We start from the raw sequence: 19,287 nt of genomic DNA on the forward strand, positions 1-19,287 counted from the left end.
ACAGAAATATTATATATATATCAGTGATGAATAGTATATTTTGTCCAAAACACAACAGAAATCTGAAATAATCACTGATTATGTTTAAGCATAGTGTATTTATGTTTTTGAATGAAAATAAATCATTAAAAATTATGTGCAAAATTCAAATACTTATACAACATGTATTCCGTGAGATAGCAACAGATTATGAAGACATTATATGAAAATGGAAGTTATGGTTCAAACTTCCAATATTACAGTTCTCAACCTTGCCAATAACAAAAAGATGTGCTAGCAATTAGTAATTCTTAATGGTGCAAATTTATTGTGATGTTATAAGCACCTTACTCTCTCAAAATATCACATCAACATATGCTGTAAGTCAAGTTTAAGGCTTTAGTTCTAAAGTTATCTAAATCTAAAAACCGACAAATTCAGCTTAATGGGTACTGGGTCATACCACATGCACCTGCCAACATTCCAAGGTACTGGCAAGTATCTCTGGTGTTCAGGGTAATAAGACAAAAATCAAAGAGGCAAAAATATAAGAAATACGTGGCTAGCTTACAATATGAATCAAAAAGAAAAAGGGGGGGGATAAAGAGGATTTTTAAAAAAAATTATAAAAAGAGAAAATATTCAAATTATTATATCCCAAATTAAACCAGTTTCAACAACCCCCCCAAAAAATGTTAACCCTAAAAGAGATACACACTGGAAAAATCTCTCATTATCAAGATCTCATGTATCAATAGTAAAATCCATCCATTCCTTGCAATCCCAAGCAAAGGAAAAAAAACTGACATTTTTTCAACTGAGTTATAATCAATAATTGTGAAACCTGATCAACAAATAAGTCAGAATTATAATGTTCAAGTACCACCTCTGTCATGAACCGGCAGTGTGGAGTTAAGGCTTTAACTCTCATCTCTATGCTTGATTCCACACCCCAAAAATGAAACCTTTCAGTGGTGGGTGCTAGGTAACTTCCATGGTCCATTTTCAACTATTAGGTTCTAGGATTCTATAAACTTTCAGCTAGCATATGTTTACATAGACGAAACTAATCCACTTCACAGTCAATTCATTAAGAAAGGAACCTTATTTTCTAATGTTCTTCACATAGTGTCTTTGCAGTATGTACCTTTCCCAAAGTTTACTGTTCTGTAATTTACATTTCTTACCTGTTGCTCCTCTGGCATTGGTCTGAAATGGATTTGTAGAAGATGCCACAGAAGGACCAGCAGCAGCAACAAATGGATTTGTGGAAGGTGTAGCTTTAAAAAATTATAAGATACACTATAAAATCCTAATGCATTTGTATTCAATTACTTAAAATATTTGTTCATATATTTATGAAGATAGAAAATTAGAGCTTTCTGATAATAAACTGGTGCTTTGATCGTCTTCTGGTATCCCTAAGAAAATGCAATACAATATATACATATTATTTGGACTCATATAAAAACCAACACATATACCAGAAACACATACCTCCAAATGGAGCAGGAACACTTGAAGACGCAGGCTGTGTCTGTGCAGAAGCACCCACTGGCACCGTTCCAAAAACATTACTGAAAACAAGTATTGAAAGAATTCATATTTTGAAAGGGGGAAAAGAGCAAAGGTAAACTAACAACAGGGTTGCCATAAAATATGGAAAAAATAATACTGAACATATCATGTATCACATCAGCTCTCAAACTTTTAAGTCTTAGAATTCATTTACATTGTAAAAAATGAGAACCCCGAAAAGCTTCAAGATGCTATATCTACCAATATATAGTACATCAATTAAAACAGAAATTAAAGAATTTTTAATTCATTTGAAAATAACAATAAAGCCATTCATATCTGATACTTTTACAAATCTCTTTAATGGCTGGCTTAATAGATGATCAATCTGTTGTGATATGTTGTTTAGCTTGGTGCATATGAAGAAAAAACTGGCCTCATGTGGCATCACGGTTGAACAAAACAGAATTTTAACACCTTTTCCAGATAACTATGTATATCTTGCTTGATATCATTCCAAAAACAACAGTTACAGTTTCCTAAAGGTTAGCTGCAATATGGTCCAACTCTCATATCTGTATAGGAGGAGAGGGAAGGACAGAGGATGAGATGGTTGGATGGTATCATCAATGAAAAGGACATGAGTTTGAGCAAACTCCTGGAGACGGTGAAGGACATGGAAGCCTGGCATGCTGCAGTTCATGCGGTTTCAAAGTTGGACACAACTTTGCAACTCGACAACAGCTGTGATATGGAATCTGAAACCCTACCAATGAACTCTGATGCACTCTCTTAAAGTAACATCCAGTAGTCTATCTTGCACTTTAAATGAATCTTTTACTACTTTTGTATCATTCAGAAAATACTTGACGCCAATCTTTAAAATGTCAATATATTTCCTTATGCAAAATAAAAAAACAACCATTAATATCACCATCCATGTCATCAGAAAAGCAATAGGAAGCTTAATATTAAGCTCATGGTGACTAATAAATTCTCCGAAATTCTACTTAGTTGCTTGAGACTGTGTATTTTAGCCATTGTTTTCCCTAAAGTGACAGACTTAAAAATTTTATTTTTGAGAAAATGTCTAACAAATATCCAAATCTCAATAACCATGGTTTGTTTAGAAATCATACGTTCAAGAAAAAAATGGTGTTCCATAAAACAAGTAGCTGGTTCATTCCACAACTCAAAAAACCACATAAGTTGATTTTCCTCAAGAGAGCTTTATACTTCAGTATACGGCAGAACTACTCGATGCATACCATACTTCAATACACAGAAAATTAAGACATGTTTCAGGGTCTAGACTTAATAAAATCAAATTCCTTTACACTGCTTCATCAAGCATATTCATAATAAAAACTGAATCAAAAATATTCCTAAGTAAAACTGAATGTGTGGTAGCAAGGAATGACTATTAGATGACTGCTTGTACAGCTTGGCACTGGAGCCATAATTCAATGCTAAGTCACCATCAAGTCTTACATCTATTAAGAGTCTATACCATCAATACAAATGTCAATTAATGAAAACAAAAACAACCACTCAGAATTATTATGAATTTAGTTTTAACCTCACAGACCTTTGGAATGGGTCTTAGGTACTTCAAATATCCCATGTGTTAGACTCTGGGGACCACTTATTATGAGTATAATGTAATATCAATAAACCATTTCATTACATATACCTGTGTTTCCAGACTTTATGGCCACCTTGCTATAGTTCACTATTTTATATGTCTAATGTAGTCAATATTAGTAAAGCAAAAATACAGAAACACTCTGAATTTTATTCTTTGGATTCAATTTTTTCCATCTGCCATACAGAAAATTTGTTACTGGAGAATAAGCCCAACTAACTAGTGTTGCAATCCTATCATTTTTTTCTGGAAAAGGTGCTAAAAGGAAAAAAAAAGTTACTCGGATAAAAGAGACAATCTATAGGAATGGAAAATCAAGGGTAAGACACTGTACAGATAAGTCACCTATACTTCTGGGTCTGCTTCCTTGACCCAAAAAGAAGTCAAAAAACTAGAAGAGTTTTTAAAGATTAAATGTTTTTAAAATGTGGTAGACTCTCTTCTGCCAAGAATTCCTTACACCATACATATACAAACACTGTAACAGATACATCTATTTATAAATACCAGTATGACAGAAAAGATACAGGACTAATCTTGGGTTCTGGTGCAAATCTTTCTAAAACTTTACTTACAACTCAGGCTACAACATGTTACTTTTAGTGTTTAATCTTCATGACTAAGAACTGTACCTTAAAAGTAAGTAATTCTGTAAACAGATTCTCTGAGTATAATTAAATTTGTATTTAACAATTTAACACATCCATTTCAAGATGCGTATATACTCTAAATTACATTTCAGCATTCAAGGAGAAAAAGTACTTTTGATTAAATAAAAAATATAAAACCATGGTAAATCCCCTATGGTAATTACTCAAGGAGTATATTTTAATTAAAAAATGTAAACTCGTAACTTTCTTCAAACTTAGGAAAATATTCAAGAATCTTTTAAATTAAGCCCAAATAGTGATTACTTAACAACATTATTATTCAAAGTTGTAAAAAAGTTTCAAATATAAAACACAAGACAATGACAAGCTACCTGCTAGCATTACTTGTGGAAGTATATGCGTTACTGGAGGTGGCAGCAGAGCTGAAAACACTGTCCAGTTCTGCCAGGGCTGCATACTTGTCTGAAGATGCACTTGACTGGCTGGGAACTGAAACCACAGAACCCACAGGAGCTTTACCTGTGCTCCCAAAACCACTACCCTGATCACCACCTATGAACAAACAGAAACAAACTAAATCAAAGATTTTAACTTACGCTTATCCTTTTAACTTACCAACAGCATTTGCCATGATGTGTGAATTTAAAACTGATTTGGAGCTTAGCAAATAAATGGACATGATTCTAGAGTCTTACCTAATAAATAAATACTCCAGAAAATACTGGAGAAGTTTAGCGCTATATATTCCACTCTGATAAAAATAAAATACTCTGTCTGAAATAAAAACTAAGACCCGGTACCAATGACATGTCTAGGTTACATATAAGAGGAAAATTCTCAAAGTGCTACATTAAATCTGCAAGATAGGGACAACTCAATCAAGTGCACATATATACTCATCTAATGCTGGACCTATGTGAACTCAATCTATTAATAATATCATCTTCCCAGGGTTGTTTACAAAAAAATTAAGAGATAGTAATAAGATAAGTTAAGAGTAATAAGATAAGTAATAAGTAACACTTACTATGCGCCAGACACTGTTCTAAATACCTCTCATGCAGTAACACATACGACACAACTTTTTAAGTCGAATGCTGTTTCTATTGCTCTTGGTGGGGAGATGAGAAATCATGCTCAGAGATCAGAATCCAGTCTGAAAGCAGATCCCAGCTGTTCTCCTTACTACACTATGCACTTTGAGAGGCAAAAATACTAGCCTTACAACCATAATTGGGTATAAAAATACACTGCAAACAGGCTTTATTTCTTTTTAAATAAATACTAAAATAGTCATAGAAAATAGTTCAAAATTAATACATCATAGAAACCACCAAATAATCCTCTAGTCATCTCTTGGCCCTTTTGGCCTTTAGAACAATAAAGCATGCTAAGACAAAATTAAATTTTTGTCAATTATTTTCTTTTAAATTTAGAAGTTTACAAACTAGTTTCTAGGCTTTCTACCGTGTGGTTATTTCAGATCCAAAAAGTGCTAAATAGTCACAAAAATTTGGTGTAGATAAAACCTATACACAATGAAGAAAAGCATCCTCAGAATTTAATAAATAGAACCAAATGCAGAAGACTGCTTAATACACAAATTTGTATTCTTTTCTTTAAAGCTTGATACCTTGCCCAGCACTGAAGATATTGTCTAAATTAGCAAGTGCCGCATATTTGTCTGTTGTCTGTAGACCAGCTTTGTTCGCTGAAACTTTACTAACAGCTGAAGCTGTTTGATGACTCTGGGAAGTATTGAAGGTTCCAAAATCAGCACTGGAGGATTTGGGGAAGTTATCAAAATGAGCAAAATTAGCATTTACTGATCCAGCACTTCCACCTGTAATAGAATAGACAGAAAACTTGAAACCGCTAGACTTTCCCAATATCCTTTGATAGATTATATGATCATTTCTTCTTAAACTAAGTTTCCTATAAGCAATCCTAAAATCTTAAAAGTAAGAACTGGCAAATGGCATTCAACTTAAATCATCTACACATGACTATTCACAGTCTGCAAAACTAGATTTTCAAAGGTCCTGACAACATACAGGGCAACAAGTTCCTATGATGTAATTGTGTAATTACCTATCCCGGAATGAACAAAATAATTCACAGGAGAGTCTCCATGCTACTCAGTTTTATTGTACTTGAAGAGCTACTACTCAATTCCACATAATAATTTAATGTACACACAACGCTACAATGTCTTCAGTAAAATTATGCTAACATATATTTCAAGGAAAAAATAAGAGCACTTAATATATAAATAATATAAATATTATATCAATTTTATCCTACTAAGATTTTAAAGACTGTTCTATATTCTAGAATCTTCCCTAACATACTACCAAAATACTAAAAACCAGTTATATATTCATTCTATGCTTCTGATGCAATACTTTTGATGTTTGTTCTTTATACCTACACATTAGTTTCAGCAATCAAGATAGCAGATATAGATACATGTATATACAGTTATAGATTAAACTGAGAGCAACACGCACTTAAAAGTATTTCAGAAACAGAAAGATTATACCCTATTAAAAAAAAAAAAACACTTTCCATCAATCAGTTTTTTATACATTCTAAAATAAATACATGTCTTACAGAAATTAAACTCTGTTTTTGATTAAAACTAAATAATGTCTGTATTTAAAAGACTGTGATCTGTTACAAGGAACTGGTAAACAAAGCATATACTAAGTTTTTAAAATCTGTATGAAGAAAGTTATTTCAAATTAATAAAAACAATTATTAAAGCAACTGTTACTGTACACTATTGTGTTCTCCGAGTTTAGCAATAGTGAGGAGAGTAAAAGTGCGAATTTATGGAGAATTATCATGAAAGGATGATTAAAATTCTATAACTGAAAAACCTATAAAATATACCATCAAACATACAAATTAGTAAAAGATGCCTACTTGACAACAGAACTTACTGTTGGAAGCCTGGAGAGGAAAAGCTGAAGTAAATTCACCAAAACTGCAGCTAGATGAAAGCATTCTAAATGCTGGACAGCCAGAAATTATGTAAATGATGAAATTTAAAGAAAAAAAAAAGAAAGTTGAAAGAAAAGGCTTTAAGACAATACAGAGTTAAAAGTTGAAAGAAAAGCAATCAGCCAAAGATCCAAACAAAGGTTCAATGAGTTTCTGAAAATAATACAGTTTATGGGTAAGTATTCAATGTTTAAAGGCCAATTCCTACACAGAAAACTTTTTGAAGTTTATCAAAGTGATTATTAAATAATCTACTCAACCAATTATTTTCTGAAGCTTGTTGCCCTGAAAATTACTTAATTTTTAGTTTTATGGAAATAATTAACTAGCTTCTTTTATTTAGAGCCTAAATTAAATCAAAACGTATTTTGTGAACCTAAAAAACTATTACTACTTCAATGTCTCCATGCGTAAGAAATTTAAGAAAGATTCATGTGCAGGAAAAGGAGAACAGATATGAATTAGACAAAACACTAGTGTCCAGAAAAACAAATAAAGAAAAATAAAGATTTCAGGTTTCCCCAGAGCTTTGTAAAACAGAACTATTTTAAAACCAGATAATCACAAAATTTAAGTTTAGAATAATTTTCCAAAACTATATCTACAGAGTTGTATTCTATTTTTTAAAGTAAACATTTAATCATAATGCTGGAGAGGCTCTACCTGTAGTTTGGGGGTGAAAAGAAGAGTGACTTGCTGTGGGGAAACCTCCAAAATTACTCGAACCACTAGACTGTCCAAATGCATCAAAGTCTGCAAAATCTGCATTTGCAGAATTCTGAGCTGTAAATGGTAAGGAATAATACATGTTAATGAATATGAAAACTATAAATAAAAAATATGATAAATGAGTTTAAGAATTTTATGAAAGTTTCCATGTTTCATAACTTAAAGAAAATTCATTTAGAAATCAGATTTTAAGTTCTACAAATGTTTATTTCACCCAACCGGAAGCAATTCATCAAAGGGCATCCAGTACAATGATAAATTTGTACACAAATAGCCTTCGAGTGGCATCACGAATAGTACTATAAAGTGACTCTATTAAAGGAATCTCTGAATTAACAGCACTAAACACAAGTTTCAGTAAAGCAGAGAGATGTGGGATACAGGATACATTTGGAAAATTGAGATTTAAAATGGTGATTCACCAGTTACATGAATCATATGAAAATGGCTTGATTACATTAAAAATATTTCTTTTTAAGCTTGCAACTATGTTACATCATAGCATACTTTAAAAAAAGCAAGTATACAAAAAGTTGGACATGATCATCAAATAAACTGAAGAAACTCATATTTTATTAGGAGCTTGTCATTTTAAAACACAGATTAACTTAAGAAACAATAAAAACTAGTAAAAATTATACCATAAATACACCTCAAACCTACTGAAAAAGACCAACTGGCATTTCCCAACTGGTAACCAATCTAACAGCAAAGTCCTAGGCTTCTATAAAGTTAATATGTAAGGTAAAACAAAAGATTTTTTTAAAGGCCAAAACAGATGCTGGATAAGATTTTTACAGAGGATAAGATAAGAATAAGAAGAGGTTGATATGCAGGAAAGTGAATGCTAAATGGTAAGAATGAAAAGGATGTCCAACAAAGTGAGTGAGCCACTTTAAATTCCTTGGCAGGCAACTCTATTTCTGGGCAGTTTTTGTAAAACTACTACAAATGAGCATACAGCTAATTCTAATAGCTAAACAATGTATTTTTTATAATAATGAAAAATTAGAAACTCAAATGACCAGTAATTAGGGATTACTTAAAGAACATCACACGATGGAATATAATGTAGCCATTAAGAAATATACCATGTAAAGACTATTTAGCTTTATACAAAAATACTTATAGCAAAGTAAACAAGATAAATAGGTTAATAAATTCCAGATATATCTTCATGCGGTAGCTTCGTTAAACATGGTATCATGTGCATACACAATCTGCGTTTTAGTTAAATGGAAGTAGTGAGATTTCAGGTAGGCATCATGTCCCGAGCTTGCCTTTTTCAGCCAGTCTGTACTCTACTTGGGCTTCCCTGGTGGCTCAGAGGTAACAAGCCAAAAGAAGTCACTAAGCAAAAAAATTGTCCGTTAACAAAGTAAAACATTTTCTAGGAAGAAAATCAGCAAAACTTACAGCATCTCCTGTAATTGCTCTTTTTTAATCTAACTGGGTATGATAATGAGCAGGGGAAGATGTACATAAAGAAGATCAGACCCCCTTTTCCTAAACACCTGTGCCAACCTACCACTTCTGACATGTGGAGTGCTATCCCACTTTGCTTTTGAAAACAATCTGAAAACTAATTGTCTTGGCCCTCAAATACCACACAGAAGTACCTAAATTAAAAGGCTGCTTACTGCTTAACAACACAAATTCTGTATTTTCTTGACTTCCTACATTATTTTGTCTGTTTTTACTTAATAAGATAAAATTCAACTTTACAGGCTGAAATTTTACTTTCCCCAAAATACATATAATAGAAGAAATACTAATAGATTAAAAAATGTTTAAATTAATTTCTCAAAAAATATTTTGAAACATAGTATCTATACCAGTTTAAATTATATATAAGGTTAAACACAGTTTACTGGCACATTGCTGACAACACCATAAGTGCAGTTTAATGAAAAGGGAATCTAAGAGTCAGACAACTCCATCTTAACATAAGAAACTGTAAACCCTTGGATTAGTCCGTCATTGTTCTGGCTCTACCAGTATTCTTACTAACAATATGAGAAGATTCATTAGATGGCCTCTACTAATAAAACCAACACTATGATTCTACAACTTATAAAAAAATAGGAATAATTTATCAGCTTTAAAATGCTAATCCAAAGAAAATTCTAAAAGACAAAGTAAGTTTATTAAGGCGAACAGATAATACAACTGTAAACCAAATGAAAAGAGAGCATGATATACGAAGTTCTCAAATTCAGAGTAGATTATATTCCAAAAGGCAAGTTTCCAAGTTTTTGGAACCCTTAGCTGTACGATTGAGAACAACAAATGAAATACATCTGTCCCTTGTAGAAACAGGAATGGGTCCCTAAGCTAGTCTGTGGCTTACAACCTCAAATATATATGACTATGTAGTCTATAATAATATATACTGAACATTTAACTTATATTTAGAACATCATACAGGAAAAACTTACATTTAACATGTTTTAAACGTAAGGAAAAAAAATTAGTTCACTGCAATCCATTTTGCTAATCAAGTCTATTTTATCATATCTATAATTTTCCAACCAGAGCACCAAACAAACTAATCAGATACCTATTCATTACAACAAAACAGGATTTTGTAATACTTCTATTCATTCTTATTTATAGATACTGAATCCACTCACTGTTTTCAACAACTTTTTACAGTACATTTTGAAAATTATAAGCGTTATGGAATGAAATCTGATAAACACAACTTTGGAATTAAACACTAATAATACAATAAACAAAAACTACTATCTAGAACCTCAAACAACTTCTACACAAAGAAATCCAGACTAAAAAGAATGTGACAAAATAGTAAAGAATGCTTTTTATATAATCTTATTCAAAAAGTACAAAACAGTTATTAACTCAGTTTAGAATTTAAGGTACTAAGTCAATGAGCCTGAATCTTGCCCAGAGCTGTCTTTACACTTCAGTGAGCAATAGATACTCATGTAAAAGGAAAAAAAAAAAAAATGTAGAGACCAGAGGATAGCAGCCAGTAACTCTCATCAAATCCAGATAACAGACTTCATTCCATCTATACAATATTTTAGATTATTTTCATCAATTCCTAACATTTAAAGAGAGTATTTCAACAAGATTTCTTGCCTCTCTTAAAATAATCAATATATTAGGAACCCTGAGCCCGCATTTCCATGTGGCAACAGGAAATCACAGAACATCCGCCTCTGAAAGGGGCACTGTGGTCCCTTCCACAGTGCATTACACCACTCATCTGTGTTAACTGGGTGGCAAGGCGATTGAGTTTGACATCCCTCGTATAAGATGTGACAATAATCAATGACAGTTTACAGTTTTTATGATATGTTTATTACCAGGTAAGATAACTATTACATTCCATAGTAAATTATGTTTCTAACTGCCATGTATATTTCTATAGAAGATGACTTTTCCTGAACATAATACTGACCCCATCATCGACACACATCCACATACACTAACTCAGCCAGAATGTTCAAACGAAGAAGGGTAAAGAGTTCTGGTTTTTAAGCCATTAAACTGTCTGTAAAAGAACAGGTTTTCCTATAAAATAATGCTAGCCAGATTGGCTTATCTGAATAATTACTGTTTGCCATTAAAGGTTCCATTTGTCACATCAATCTGTTGAGGATAAAGTTTTCACCCAATTATTTTCTTTTGACATGAGAATTTCAGGGCAAGAATTCAGCTATCAATGACTTTAAATCTGCAAACCATGTATGAAAAAGTATAAATTCAGAGTGCTTACAAAGGTTCTGGGAAAAGACATTTCAGATTGAACCAAGACACTGGCTTACACTTAAAAACTACGTAAGGTAAAAAGTAAAAGATGGCATCAACTATACTAGAAGGGAAAATAAATAATTTTACCAGTTTTTTCTTGCAATATCCATATACATTTTTTTATGCTCCTGGAATCAAATGAGGTAAGAAAAGAGTAATCTGAGTAGTCCTTTGTAAAAACAAAAGAACTTTAGGCTAAAAAGTTATTACTCTCAGGCAACCTGACTTATTAAACTACTTCCTCACAGACATATCTGTCCTCCACTATATTTCTGTCATATGTGGAAAAGAGACAAACAATATTTAATATCTTCGGTCAATCTGATAAAATCATACATTGCTATTTTTTAACATTTATATGTTACAATTAAATAATGACAATTATTTTCAAAAAGCATTTTAAGGGAGTTATTGAAAATATAAGGGTAATCATGGTACAAATCAGTCTGTGGAGTACATTGACTTGTCTATTTTTTGCTAATATGGCTACATAAAAAAGTGTAACATTAATCCCTTGACCTGCAAATATTCACAAATTGCATTCAGAGACCAAACACACACACACGAAACATGAAATAAGCTGAAAATTTATAAGAGTTTGGCAGCTACTTATCTATCATTTCAAATTATATCTCAATAAGCCTAAAATTGAGATAAGTAGAATATTCATAAATTAGAGAAGCTTCACTCTCTATTCATTGATTCTTCCAGCAACTCTTTTGACCATCATTCAAAAAGCAAGAAGTGAGAACAGAGAGCTGAAGCTCCTGTCTGCTCAGAGAAGAAACAACTGGCTTCCCGCCTGGAGGATGAAAGGGAAAGATTCTTTTCAGTCTCCTGGACTTCTGCTACTTGGCTAATCTAAGAAATGGAAAACCTACCACAGTCCCAACAACTTAAGCTTCCTGATTTCTTACCCTTCTCAGTATAATCTCTTGAAAGAAATCTTCACCCTAGGATCTCTTTTTTAAGTAAACACATACAGACACAAACATACATAAATCACACCACAACTTCCTTCTGTAGCATAGTCTTAGAAAATGTTTTTATTGATATTTAAAACAAAAATTCCTTTAATGTTTGATAGAAATGTGGCTGAAGGTTTTCTATAATTTTCCAAATTATCTCAACATATTTTTTGATACATATACATAAAATAATTTGTACCATTATTATCCAACTATAAGCCAGGACATGAAACTGAAAGGAAAAAAAGGGCAGAGAGCATCACAATTTCACAGGTGAGTAAAAGAAGGTAAAATAAGTCCCAAAATACAAACAGGAAACCAATTCAGTAAGTACTGGCTATTTGTCATATTCATAAAACAATGAAATACATACATGCAAAAATATGTCTCAAATTATCATATAAAACTGCTTCAAAATGACCAAATGAATTCTTAATTTAGTGCTCCATATTTAAGTTGATGATTATTCAAACACTGGCAAAAGCTGCTAGGAAAAAACACTTACCTGCATGACTGTTGAAATGTGCAAAGTTAGCAAAATTGGCTGTAGCTGCTGACTGAGGTGCTGGAGCAGCAAAGATGTCTGAGCCAAGATCACTTAAAAGGTCAAACTGCTTCTTTTCCTGCTGCTGCCCTTGGGAGCGACCTACAACAGGGGACTATAATCCACATATTAACTACAAAGAGCTTCCAGTTAGATTTGCTAAACGTTTATAAAACTTCTTCCAATTTACCAAGCTTAAAACAGTTTAAAGATTATATAATCTACTTGTAGAGTTTTGAATAAACAAAGGTAAAGTGAAGTAGCTCAGTCCAACTCTTTGCGATCCCATGGACTGTAGCCTACCAGGCTCCTTCGTCCATGGGATTTTCCAGGCAAGAGTACTGGAGTGGGCTGCCATTTCCTTCTCCAGGGGGTCTTCCCAACCCAGGGATCGAAGCTGGGTCTGCCACATTGCACGCAGACGCTTTTACCATCTGAGCCATGTTTTCTGAAAAGCACAAATTTTCAACATCTATGCCCATAATTATCTTTTAAGTACAGAGTCAAAAGCACTGAAGTATAATTACAGCAGTTGTTACACCTCAAGACACAAAACAGACTTATTGCCAAGAGTATGATGATAAGGCTTTCACAGAACAAATCTTTTATCCAAGGGGAAGAGTTACAATATACTGCCTTTACCCTTCTCTTCATTTTTTACTCAAAGCTTTGGTGAAAATGGAGCAATTTATCTAGTTGCCCTAGTATATGCATTTTTTAAAAGGGCGGAATCCTAGTATATGCATTTTTTAAAAGGGTGGAATTTAATTCAAATAACATGCTTCAGAATCATTCTTATGTAAGACAGACATGCCACACAGTAACAGATTTGTCATAACTTATCTTACTGTCATGAAGTATAGAAGCATAAACTGTAGACATCAATTGTTAAAAAGACTTCAGTCTACTCAGTTTTTTAGAATAAGTTATGTAATGCAAAGCTACCTGCGTTTCAATGATAAACATGTTTCACCATCAGGATGGGGAAAAAATTCTGTGCTTGAGAAATCCTTTCCTGTAAAAGTATATCACAAACGCTATACTGTTCTAAATAACTCTGATGGTCACCACAGATTCATGTTCTACCACTATATGTTACATCTATGACATTGCTCCTGAATACCTTTACAAACTCATATTTGCAATAGCAAAAACCACAAAAATAGACACACTGCAACCACTTAACCAAGTATCGTTTAAGGTATTATAAACCATTAGGACATAATCCTACTGGTATACAAGTAGCATTGTGCAACTGTCTTAATTCCCAAATTCATTGTACTCAATCCTCCTTACATAGAAGCTTCTACAAAGACTTAAAAATGACTCACCTGACTAGGCGTGCCCTTGTTTAAGTGCAGTGCTGGTGCTGAATCTCCTAAAAGAGATTTCAGTGGTTTGACTTCAGGTGTGCTGCTCGTGCTACTGGCAGAGGACCCTGAAATAGATGCATGGACTGACGCCACCACTTTGGCTTGTTCTGGTGGGACATACCTAAAACATATGAAAAGTTGAAGAAGCAGTTAACTAAGGAAGAGGTAGGGAATACTAAGCTCAAAAAGCTTAACTCCATAATTCTGTACAAGACTGCTTTGATATTAATCTTATTTCAAAACCCTCTAAGAATCAATACCATAAGAGTACACTTAATTAAAATATTCAGAGAAAAGGTAATAAAACAGCAACCACAAAACTTGCTTCAATTATTTACTTACAGTTTTTCTAAGATAAAAATATTAACTGCTTTTTTTTTTTAACAAAGAAGACTTGTAGTTCAAGTACTGTAAGATCATAACATTTGAAAACTGAGCAAAAGGAAGGAAAAATATTTATTATGTTACAGTTAATAGCCCAAAATATAAAGGTCTATTACAAATCTATAAGATTAACTATTCAATTTTTAAACGGACAGAAGCAATTCACCAAGAGAGGCACAGAAATGAAAACATTTTTATGTAAATTAAAATAACATACATTTGGTCTGAGTATAAACTTTACAAATTTTGTTACTCTCTATTAAAATACTCTGTGCCCCAGAAGTACCATTTCCAGTCATCTATCCTTAGGCAATAATTGGGTTAAGTGTAAATAAATGTATGTTACCACAGCACTCTTTTAGATGTCAAAAAAAACAGCAATAAACCAAAATTCATCAGGAGAAAAATGCCTGAAAGGGTTATGCTAGTATCTATATTAATACATAGCTGCTCTGTCTTGACATGCAAAGATGTTCATAAGACTTTACAGGTCTTTTAGGTTTGACTCCAGTCATGTAAGGATTCATGGGGTGAAAGGAATAAAGGAAAGAGAGGGGAAGTGAGAATACAATGCCCATATATTGGCAGTGCCATCTCCAGGGCTGGCACTCTTTGAGAGCTCTTGCTCACAGAATTTCTGGGTTTGGTTCTAACTACCCTCCTTCCCCATATCATACAGATGGGAGAAGCAGAAAAGCAGAGTTTTTCTACTGTGTTCCACATGTGTGTGCATGTGTGCTCAGTTGTGTCTCTCTGCGACCCCATGGACTGTAGCCCACCAGGGTCCTCTGTCTATGCTCCAGAATCAAGAGTTCAAATCCTAGCTCTATCACTCAACAGATGTGAAACCCAGGGCAAACAACTTCAGCACTTTGTGCCTCAGAATTTTCTTCTAAAACACTAAAATATGGTTACTATGAGGTATAAACAAATAACATTTACAAAGTACTTATACAGTGTTCTGGTACACAAGCTATTGTTGGCTATTATCAATTATATTATATTAATGTTATATAAATAATCAAATTATATAATAATCACAAACAATAAAACTTTGGTTTTTTCAGTATATGGAAGAGATGAAAACAGGAAGTTACATTTTCCCACAGTTTGGCTTATCAGTAGTGATGCCAATTTCTGAGAATAGCCAAGCCTTTTTAAAGCATAAAATCAGGTAAGAATCTTTGGCTCAAAGGCTTATGTAGCTACAAGTAAAAAAGCTAACTAAACATGTACAGCATAGGAAATGAATTTGAAATCTGTTAAAAGAATAATTTCAAAAACCCTCTAGACGACAGCACCAGCCTCAATGTCTTAAGTGTAGCTGCCCACATTGAGGGTTTTTAGGGAGACTGCATTTGGATAATGCTTATGTCGCAGAGAAGGAAATGGCAATCTACTCCAGTACTCTTGCCCGGAAAATACCATGGAGCCTAGTAGGCTCCTCCGTCCATGGGGTCACAGAGAGTCGGACACGACTGAGTGACTTCGCTTTCACTTATGTCACATTACAAACCCACTGCACCAACCACTATGTATATGTCACAGGTGTGCAGGAGCATGAGTTTAAAATGGATAAGTCCCAGCCTACCTGAATGCTAGTCACTCCCTCTCCCCTACCCACCAACTGAAGTTTGTATTTGTCTTACTCTTATTAATAATCTGTTCCTCAGGACAAAAACGATAACACAAATTATAATTATTTGAGGTTTACAATTATTTGGTTATGGTTTGAATAAATAATTTTTATTATTTTATTTTGTGGCTATTATCACTAATGCAGGGAGAGGGGACTTCCGGTTTTAATTCTGTCAACTCTTATTCACACATGCTTTCCTCTTATCAGCTGAAGCTAAAGCATTTGAAAACCCAGCTAAGTTCTATTCAAACTAACTCTGAGCTGGTAAAAGTGAAACTTGAGAAAATGAAAAATTAGGCCAAGGCTATCAAGGAGAAAGGTCTTAACTCCAGGATAAAAGGTCTGGGAAATTTAGAACTAAAATGATAAAATAATTATATACTTCACTTTAAGAGAATTATTTATGGCACCATGTTTTTACTATCACCTCATCTTGTAAAGTTTTTCTTTTTCTTTCCTGAACTAAAATCTTGCTGTTATTTTTTCTTCTATATTCATACCTAATGTTTATAGTAATGCTGCATATGGCCCTGTCAAAAATTAGTCTCCTCCAGAGAACAGTAAGAATACAAAGTTCACAGAACATACAAATTAGAGCCACTTCTTTCTACTATGCTTACCCAATAAAGTGGAGATATATCACTCATAACTACAGCAAGTATTCCCTCAACTAAAACAGTTTTTTGAAGATATTCTCTGGGTTAAAATACAGTTCCTCTGGCAAACAAGAGGCCATTTACTTCTTCATTATCCCTCTATTTATGATTCTCTCTCATCTTTTTAACCTCTCAAGAAGGAAAATACACACTACTGAAACTAAAATACACACACTAAAGAAATAACCAAGAATTCATCACTAATGAGTCTTAGCTGATTTAAATTGTTCTCATACAGCTAAAATAAAGAGCTCAAAGTAGCTGAACATTAGTTCTACGAATATACCCATGCTCTGCTTTAAAACACTTCACTAGCCACACATACATCTGTTTTAACTCCTTTTCAAAAATTAACATCTGACAGGTTTAGCTTTAAAAGTATAAACACCTTCTTAACAAGGTAGAAAAATGACTTCTTCGGTGGGTAGTTTGAGCAAAGAGGGGTATTTTGAGCAAAAAATTATTGCAACCTGCAATTAAGTGAATAGATTGTTTCATGAGTGCTTTAGCACAGTGCTTACTATATAAAAGAAACTAAAGAAACACTTGCTAAACAAAGGAAGATTTTTAAGAAAGGAGGTTTTACATGACTATAATGTCTACAGAAGCTAACAGGGATAGTAAAGGTCTAGAAGGAAGAATCCCTGACTTCCCAAAAAAGGGTAAGAGCCTGGTGGTGACAAAAAGGCTACTGCCAGGCACAGATGAGTTAGGACAAAGCAGAAGTAAAGATTTTTGGAAATCAAATCCAATAAAAGCCAAAGTATAATGAGTATCTACCTATTTCCTTATTTCCTGTCTACCTACTTATTTCCTTCCTTCCTGTTATACTAATCTTACCCATAATTAATGCAATCTGGGGAGCCTTTGCTCTAAATAGAAACTATTCACTCACCATCTTTTCTTTTCATATTTTTCTTGTAGAAACTCTTTCACTTTTTGTGGATCCCTGAAGTCTGGAATTGCTGAAGATCTATCATCAAATAATCCTAGCCAAATCTGTTTACAGACCTTTGGAAAGAATTACAAAAACAAAAGTGTTAAATTCAACATCTTAATGAAATTTTAAGATAATAAGATTCATTCAGAAAGCTAACCTACTTTAATTTTAATAATATTGCTTTCAATAGGATATTAATCACAATGAGCAATGAAGAAGCAACAAATGAAGGAACTAAATTTATTTTAATGTTATAGCATGCAGTAAAGTCTTATCAACAGCATCACAAAGACCCGCTCCTCAAAGGGAAATAAATAGTGAAACGGGATCTAAGAGGACCTCAGATTGTTTGATCTTAGAATAATCATAAACTGTAAACCATTAGCAAAGTCATGTAACCTTTATGAACCTCAGTTCCTTCACCCCATAAAACAAAGGTATTTGATCAGCAATCTCTTAAATCCTTGACAGGTTTAAAAATCAACCAAAAAGAACAAATAAAAAGTACCAGAATCATACATAATTTGTTTTTAAAGTATAAGAAAAATACAAGGCAGCTATGACTCTAGCTTTATAACTGCCTCCTATACTTTTTTCCCCCTAATGGCTAAAAAATGAGAGAGATCATCTAACTTTTTAGTAAAAATCAAAGAAACAAAATGATGCAGTACTCAAATAGGATACAAAGTATAAAGAGAATTGTACAGAAAAAGTTGATAAGGTGTGCTTCATCAAAATTTAAAACTGCTGCTCTTCAGACAAGGCAAGCCACCAACTGATAAAAGGAAGTTACAATATGTTGAAGAGTGGATAGAAAATTTGAACAAACAATTCATCAGAGAAGATACACAGATGGCAAATAAGCAGCCCAAGATCACAGGCCATGTAGAAAACGTAAATTAAAACAATACTGAGCCCCACTACACAGACACCCATACAAACCACCAGAATGGCCAAACAAAAAGACTAAAGCAAGGCAAAGTGAGGCTTTTTTCATAAACTATATCAATCAGAAATGTAATGGAGCGTAAGTTCCTGCATTTGGGACCCGCACCAAAAAAAAAAAAGTAATGGAGAAAATGCTTTATGAAGCTTCCCCTAGAAGAATTTTCCTTTTCTCCTCTACAGACCATTGTTTAACTCTCTTGTGCCAGTAAGTTTTTTGATACAGAAGAGTTATTTCTGGACGTTCTTATAAATAAGTGATTACTGAAATAGTTGGTGTTTTGACAAGTATTTATTATAATAATCCAGAAATAACTACTCTACCCACCTCAAGCTACACAGAATGCTTATTTCTGAAATAACAGATTCTAGCCACCAAAAAAAAAAAAAAAAAAAGACTGGCCATATCATATGCTGGTGAGAATGTGGAACCACTAGAACTCTCAAGAATGTAAAAATGGTACAATCAGTTTGGGAGATAGTTGGCAGTTTCTTAAAAGTTAAACATACACCTACCATGCAACCCAATCATCCCATTTCTAAGTAAATACTTAACTCAAGAAACATAAA

The 19,287-nt window shown here is 33.2% G+C and overlaps 1 protein-coding gene across 7 annotated transcripts in view; it reads right to left on the minus strand.

Annotated features, from left to right (window-relative positions):
• The window catches only part of AGFG1 (ArfGAP with FG repeats 1), a 76,732-nt gene that overhangs the window by 8,786 nt on the left and 48,659 nt on the right, over window positions 1-19,287 (minus strand). For 2 of the 7 annotated variants that reach the window (XM_040228442.1, XM_040228441.1), the window contains exons 3-11: window positions 17,728-17,843; window positions 14,112-14,274; window positions 12,742-12,895; window positions 7,423-7,542; window positions 6,699-6,770; window positions 5,387-5,596; window positions 4,125-4,305; window positions 1,477-1,556; window positions 1,167-1,259 (exon numbers count right to left, since the gene is read on the minus strand). In XM_040228442.1, the coding sequence (XP_040084376.1) occupies window positions 1,167-1,259; window positions 1,477-1,556; window positions 4,125-4,305; window positions 5,387-5,596; window positions 6,699-6,770; window positions 7,423-7,542; window positions 12,742-12,895; window positions 14,112-14,274; window positions 17,728-17,843 (1,189 nt within the window). The remainder of the gene's footprint in view (window positions 1-1,166; window positions 1,260-1,476; window positions 1,557-4,124; window positions 4,306-5,386; window positions 5,597-6,698; window positions 6,771-7,422; window positions 7,543-12,741; window positions 12,896-14,111; window positions 14,275-17,727; window positions 17,844-19,287) is intronic. The other 5 variants (XM_040228444.1, XM_040228445.1, XM_040228446.1 and 2 more) reach the window with 3 other exon arrangements.

Source organism: Oryx dammah, unplaced genomic scaffold, assembly GCF_014754425.2.
Source record: "Oryx dammah isolate SB20612 unplaced genomic scaffold, SCBI_Odam_1.1 HiC_scaffold_27, whole genome shotgun sequence".
Classification (NCBI taxonomy): Eukaryota; Metazoa; Chordata; class Mammalia; order Artiodactyla; family Bovidae; genus Oryx; species Oryx dammah.